General features: G+C 41.0%; 1 protein-coding gene and 1 pseudogene across 1 annotated transcript; one reads left to right on the forward strand and one right to left on the reverse strand.

The window, feature by feature from the left end:
• LOC138055893 (uncharacterized) overlaps nucleotides 1–6,089 on the reverse strand; it is an 8,841-nt pseudogene extending 2,752 nt beyond the window's left edge.
• On the forward strand, nucleotides 1,059–4,283 carry LOC138057110 (vesicular inhibitory amino acid transporter-like). Its single transcript, XM_068903166.1, has one exon. It carries the CDS (start codon nucleotides 2,481–2,483, stop codon nucleotides 3,864–3,866), a length of 1,386 nt encoding a protein of 461 aa, XP_068759267.1. The 5' UTR covers nucleotides 1,059–2,480; the 3' UTR covers nucleotides 3,867–4,283.
• Nucleotides 6,090–7,315: the final 1,226 nt, after the last annotated feature.

A 7,315-nucleotide genomic window follows, 5' to 3' on the forward strand; every position in this document is an offset into this window, starting at 1 on the left:
CGAGACGAAATCAAAGTGAGTTGTATTTACCTGAAGTACATGGTAATTTGACACGAGTGAGTTTCTTGTCTTCACGCACGCAATGAAATAGGAAGAGGTTTTCGCCTCTAAGAGCAAATATGTTGTCTGTTTCAATAAATTTTTCGCTGGAAAAGGATTCTGTGGTATTTTCTGCCTTTGTGAATTATAATATCATGTTGTGTATTGAATTTTCGAGCTTAAGGTTGAAATGTGATGTGGGAGAAGTTTTTTAGTATTGCTCTGTAAGCAGGAAGGGTTCACAGGCCTGTTGGAAGCGTGCTTGAGTTTCAACAAAATGAGCCCCAAAATCAGTGAAAACTTGTGACGCAGATGAATAATAAAGTAGCTGCTATTTCCAAAATGATGGAATTACCTGGTGATAAATAACGTCGTACGCGTCTTGGAGAGTAAATTTTGACTTTGCATAAACAAGAGTTGGGCGATTGTGATCTTTGTTTTGACTTCGCTCATTTAATTGTCAAACTTTATAACACTTGACAGAAAAAGAAACTTACAAAAACTCGGTATCTTGCCATCATTTGACACAGATGCTTCACTGTGTGGCGAGTAAACATGCTGCGGTAACTTAATCACGGCGCCCGCTGAATTCCGGCCATGTCACTTTCGATTTTGCAATTTACTTGAACGTAGCAAAAATCTCCCAAAATGTTTGTCGCTGATCGTAACTTTTTATATTCTATATTCACGGTTCAAAATTAATGTTGTTTTGATGTCGTAAATATTTTATTCTCGATCGACCGTCCGGGAAACTTCCCTCTGCTCTTTCTGAAAACTGTGTATCAATAGTTATTTGCTTTTTCATCAATATTTGTTTTGCATAAAGCAAGCTAACAAAATCTGTACCTTGCTGAGTTCGCATTTGTTAGCGTTAATAGTATTTTCGGTCAGATGTTTCTGTTCTTCGTGAGGGGTTTATTGTTTTGGTCTCCCATCCTAACACTAACCCCGCGAAACAGGGCTTGACTTCAGTGAAGTTTATTATTACAATGCCCTCAGATGCTCAGAGGGCACACTTGTGGTGATAAGAAGTTGTGAGGGAACTTGGAAATTATCAACATGTCAACCCAGAAGCCAATGTTTCTCGCTTCTCGTTTATTTGTTATTCTTCAGAGACTGGAATGCTGTATTTCAATACCACACAATTCAGTGCCTTGTGATTTTCTGTAGCACGTACCTTAGGCAACCCAGTGTATGCTTCACAGAAGCATCTCGTTTTAGCAAAGACTTGGCAAGTTTTACGGCTGCTTCAATCAGAATCTCACCTGCACAAATCGGTCCAGCATAAATTACATTTTTTGGTTGTCACTGTGTTCTTTGACCCGGCCTCTTCGAGCTTTACAATGCTTTCAAATTAGGAAACATCCACGATTTCGACAATAGAAGTGTTCGAAAAGCTGGAGAATGGGGATTGTATCGTTTTATACCGCCTGAGTTCAGAAACTTCAAATAATTTTCCAGTTGGCGCCAACGTCAAAATACGGTTTTGCAATCCATTGCTATTGAATTTTTTTTCCCAGTCGTCGCTAATGTATTCCTCAAGATTGATTGGAATTACTTCTGAGTTTATTGGCGGTAAAACGAGGGGGGCGCTGAGGTCGACTTAGAGCCGAAGCGGCCCAAAGATTTTGTTGATGATTCGCCGGTTGAATTTAAACTCACACTAATCATTTAACCACAAACTCAAGCTCGTATCATCTGGAGCACAGACGGTTTACGCATTGTTATATAATTACTGTTTTGTTAAAATCAATATTTTTGGATGTCTAATGGTACTATACAAATTTACGTACATCACATAGACAATCTATCGCCCACGCGTCCAGCCGTCTCTTCTCGGGGAGAATAGCCGAACTCGAGTGAGCGGCGCAAATCGAGCCTACGTCAAGGTCAACTAATTCGTGATTGTTTTCTTTTGAATAATGCGCAAATGAAGAGTTCTCATTTCCCGTAAAAATTGATGACAGGTTCAGGTTTAGGAAAATTTGAAGGCATTCTCGGCCTATTGCAGATCTCAAGGTTGCTAGGCGAATGGTCTCTTCACGGTGAATGAGGCCCGTGGCGATTTCGTAATCGAACCATTGCTGCCTGAAAAACTCCCAGTTTCCAGCGACGTCTCCACAGCAATACATCGCGCTCGGCATCGGAAAATCGTGCGGTAAAACTTGGGGAATATATGCTGGCGCTAGAGGTTGAATGCTACTTGCACTGTACGACTCCACGTGGTCGCCATCTGTGATCTGATTACGTGGACTTGAACGAAAATTTTATGCGAGTAAAGCGTCAAGGTCAACTGATTCGTGATTGTTTTCCGTTGAATGTTGGGAAAATCAAGAGTTCTCGTCTCCCGTGAAAATCGCTCTCTTGTGACGACCTCATATTACTGACCGCTGTTCGCAAGTTAGTTTTTCTTCAGAACACACCTACATTTCGTAACTACTATGGGATTACAGGAAGGTGAATTCACTTACAAAGCTGTCAAGACGCACGATAACGATGAAAGGGAGGACGTGAAAAATGTCAGTAGTATTGATGTAGAAGCCTGTGAAAAAAGCAGACTAATCCTCCACAGTCGAGCTTCAACATGGCGAGCTGTTGCAAACATGACCAGTGTCTTCCTGGGAGCGGGAGCGCTGGCCTTGCCATTCGCGGTGTTCAAAGGAGGCCTCGTAACCATCCTTGGCTTTCCTTTGTTCGCTTTAGTTCATTGGTACACCGGTACAGTCATGATAGATTGCCTTTACGATAAAAATTGCGCCGAAATCACAGAACATGAAACGATCCTTGGGGATGACAAAACACAAATTGCATCGAAGATGAAATCACGAGTTCGTGACAATTACAGCGAGCTTGGTTATGTTCTTTGGCCGCGGTATGGCGGGGTGATTCTCGATGCTTTGCAAAGCCTTGATCTGTCAATTTTTGGTGTGTCGTACTTTATTTCATGTGGATCCCTCATGGCACACGCCCTTCCCAAAGCAGGGCTCACAGAAGCTATGTGGGCGTCCATTGTTGCTGCTTTGGTTTTGCCGACCACATTTCTAAAGGATCTGGCGTGCGTCGCATGGCAAAGTTTGTTGAGTATAACGTCCTTGATCACTATGGTAAGCGTGTTGATATGGTACACAGTCACCCACTACTCGACCATAAACTTAACGGATTTGCTATTCTGGGATACCGAAGGAGCCCTCGTCGCGCTTAGCTTGGTCATATACAGTTACTGCGTGTACCCAATTATGATTCCAATCGAGAAAAGCATGGCGGATCCTTCCAAATTCGGTTCAGCCTTGGGGATTTCCATGACGTTGGTCACCGTATTCAAAGTTCTGTTTTCGCTCTGTGGCTTTCTCTCCTTCTCCCATGCCACTGATGAAGTGATCGGAAACAACTTTCCTTTTGGCGCCCCTCGAATAATCGCCAGTGTTGTATACGTGATATATGTCATATTCAGCTATACACTGGTAATCTTCCCGGTTTTTCAATCTCTTGATGATTCTCGACTTGCTTCGGCAGTCACCTCTTGTATTCCCTTTTTCATTTGGTCTGCTACAGCAAGATTCCTTTTTGTGTTTTCCACCCTCTTTATGGCAGTTGTGGTTCCACACTTCGCTCTTTTGACGGCCTTTGTCGGAAGTCTCATCGTGCCATTCTTAGAGTATATGGTGCCGTGTTTAGTTCAGTTAAAGTTAAAATGGGGCGAGTTGAAACTTCTTCAGGTAGCTGCGGATGGTACAATTGTTGTAATGGGAGTGTTGGTAACTGTATTTGGTGCTTATTGCTCTGGTAAAGCGTTGATATTGAAAATGACTGGACAAAATATAAAGTGACAACGACTGTTTTCTGTTAATTAATTTCCCTTTTGGTATTTGTTTTTAAAAATGCCGATACTGCTGTTTGACATATAGACGGTTTTTTGCTTAATGTTAGGAAGACTGAAAACAATATGCAAGTTAAATGTAGATGTATTAAACACTGGCAAAGACCAGACAATGCTGCGCATGTGAAAACGTGACTTCAGTCTCCCTTATTTGTTTTTCAACGTATCAAAAGGTTATCAATAAGTAATCCGTGAATTTGCTCTTCATTATTTTTCCCGTTCAATTCAAATTCAGTTATGATAGCAGCGGCCTCGTTAGCATAGTCTAGCCTTTCTGTTTCTTTCTTTCTTTTGTTTTTGTTTTTCCGGTCCAAGCTGCCTCCTGAATGTCATTAATTTAAGCGTATTTAAAAAGTCTGGAGGCCGATGGAGACGAAATAGGCCATTTCCGAGTTCACGTCTGCCTCCTCTTCAAAGCGAGTCCAAGTGCGAAGTTTTTGTGATGGTAATTAGTTCTACTTTACATAAGAATGAAAACTAATCTTCATAACAAAAACTTTGCACTTAGACTCGCTTTGAAGAGGAGGCAGACATGAACTCGGAAATGGCCTATTTAGGTCCTCTCACCTCGTATCCAGGAGTCCTTCTCTAGCTTAGATCGCGGTGCGCGTGGTGCTGTGGGCCTGTAACAATTTGAAACCTGCGTTTTCTCCTCTGTAGACTTCAAGCAACCAAACAACAATTTGAACGCACTTTAATATGTATCGTAGAACAAGCATTCCGGTATTGGAAAAATTTAAGTGATCGAGCGGTGATTAAGCGTGGGTGGTTCACCTAAAAAGAGAAATTTTCGGTTACAAAATAAATCTAGATGAAATGAAATCAGAAAAGAAATCAATACTTACAAACTATTGATTGGCTTTCTAAAGGACGAGAGTACAACCGAAAAACCCAACAAGCATAATCATTTGTTTACGAGTCACACCTACTCAAGATCCCCCGCGTAGGATCATGGGCAACGGAAGTAACATAACGGAAGTAACATCCTCTGCAATTAAAAGGGCCTTCGAAAATTTCACCGTCGCTTCTCACTATTGTCAAAGCAAGCCCGCATCCCTCATGCATGTCTGTTTTTACGGAAAACGTTTTTCTTGACTGGTTTTTGGCAGATCTGTCTCAACAAAGACTCGAAGTCTGCGTATATTACGAAAGGCGCTTTCATCTGCTAACGGTAGTTTGTGAAAGACAGCTTGTTACCTTCCTCTTTTGCCAGCTCTGTTTTTGTTGGTCTTTTCAAAAACCCTCTTTATTTAGGTTTGTGCCTAGGTTTTTCCCCTTCAAGTAGATCCTTCGCTGTATACCCATGAAAACAACGTTCACAGAAATGTTTACTCTCGTTATGCCTGTTTTGATCATACAGGAGAGCGATAAGCCTTTTCACATAGGGAAGTACATGTTCTCACCTTGCTGTATCAGCATCAAGTATTTTCGTGGAATAGCGCCGTCTTTTTCGCGGATATTGTGAAAAATAACATGGTCATTTTCCCAGCCAAACACATTAATTGTAAGATTTGGTTTTGTTTTTCGAGTTTATCAATTTGTGAAACAGGTGTTGGGAAGTCGATACCTGTTAAATTAAGACCATGTGCTGTTGGGTAACTGCTAGTTCTTTCTACTTTTTCTCCTTTTGCTGCTGGGAAAAGAGCAGCACGAAGAGCCCATCTGAGTCACTGGTTGTCTCTGTTTTGGATGTTCTTGATTTCTTATTTTGCAACTCTTTTGGGAGACGAAAACAGCTTCCTCCGCGAAATGGTTCGTCAGTATCGAGCCGAACATTAACAAATGTAGCCAAAATACCTTCTATCGCCCAGCCTGAACCTCTTTGCGACTATGCCTCTATTTCACCTTCACTTAATCAATGAAGCGGTTAAAGGCGTCGTTTGTCATTGCTTCTCTGTTTCTGTTAAGAATGACAGGCTCACTCTGTTAGAAGTAATGTTTCATGTATTATGTTTCATTGTTTCTAATGATTGGAAACTTAAGACTGAGAAGCCCAAATTGTGTTTTAACAGTCGCCAAGCTGGCGATCTCATTTTTAATCAAATCAGTAAATCTTGTTTTTATTTTTACGCAATTTCAGAAGATCAACTTTTTATGTATAACCTTCTGGGACCGTCATTTTCCATACACAAAACGATTCGCTAAAATTATCTCTTAGCAATTCAGAATCCATGATGCCTCTCTCAACACTTAAAGTGTCTAAAGTGTATAGAGGCCTCTTTTGTCGTTTGTTTTCTTCTTTCGGAATTGATCCACAGATTAATTCCAGCACGTCATATGAAAATCTTGAAGCATTATAGAACAAATTAAGAAAATAATTCTGGAACCGAGATTCAATCACGCATGGAAAGAACAATGGCGTTCTCCCCCAGTTATTCTCATTTGTACCTGCGCGCAGCCACGCGTCTCATTTTTATGAAAGCCCGGCTAAACAACCTCGAATTTGCATATTCACGCTCAGATGAGATTCCAACCCCACACACATTTATAACGGGAGTGTTCGGTTACATTTTGTACGAGAGATTTAATTTTACTAAATAAGACTCTCAGGTATTAGACATTTCAAGAAAATTGTTCAATTCCTGTGAGTCTTATTTCGTAAAATTAAAGCTCTCGCAAAATATCTCAGAGTCCCCGTTAAACATGTGTGTTGCCCTACTCCGAGGCGGGACGACGACCCTTTTCAAGTTTGTTGGGGCTTGACAAAAATTAGGTAAGATGAATAGCACCGTACACAGCTGTAGAACGGAACTGATGCATGACAAATATTTTAAAATTTGCCCAGTGGGTATACAGGCCCTTAGCTACTAAAGATTTCTTATCTCCCGCGAAAATCGCTCTCTTGTGACAACGTCAGGATTACTATCGCTGTTCCCAAGTTGGTGTTTCTTCAGAACACACCTGCATTTCGTAATTACTATGGGATTACAGGAAGGAAAATTCGCTCACAAAGGTGTCAAGCCGCACGATAACGATAAAAGGAAGGACGTGAAAAATGTTAGTAGTCATATTGATGAAGAAGAAGCCTGTGAAACAAGCAGACTAATCTTCGACAGTCGAGCTTCAACGTGGCAAGCTGCTGCAAACCAGTTTCGTCAGGCCTTCTCTGGGACCTTAACTTGCCGAGAGATTTTGCGAGCTAATGCGAGTTAAGGAGAGATAAGGAAATATTAAGCTTGCCTATCAGTTGCGACTTTGTGCGAGTTAAGGCGAGTTAAGGGAAAATGATCAACCTAATGTTGAGATGATAAGGGTTAAAACATATAATATGCTTTAGTAACATACATATAAAGATGCCATGCAATATTTGTGTGCCTTGTGTATATATCCCTAACAGTCTCCATGTTGCCCTATTAAGAAAAAAAAATGATAATAATACAAAAAAAACTTCAGATGAGC

Source organism: Montipora capricornis, chromosome 7, assembly GCF_036669925.1.
Source record: "Montipora capricornis isolate CH-2021 chromosome 7, ASM3666992v2, whole genome shotgun sequence".
In the NCBI taxonomy this organism is placed as follows: domain Eukaryota; kingdom Metazoa; phylum Cnidaria; class Anthozoa; order Scleractinia; family Acroporidae; genus Montipora; species Montipora capricornis.

Excerpts from the sequence above, each read along its gene's own strand:
- LOC138057110 (XM_068903166.1), top strand. The coding sequence starts at position 2,481 with ATGGGATTACAGGAAGGTGAATTCACTTACAAAGCTGTCAAGACGCAC.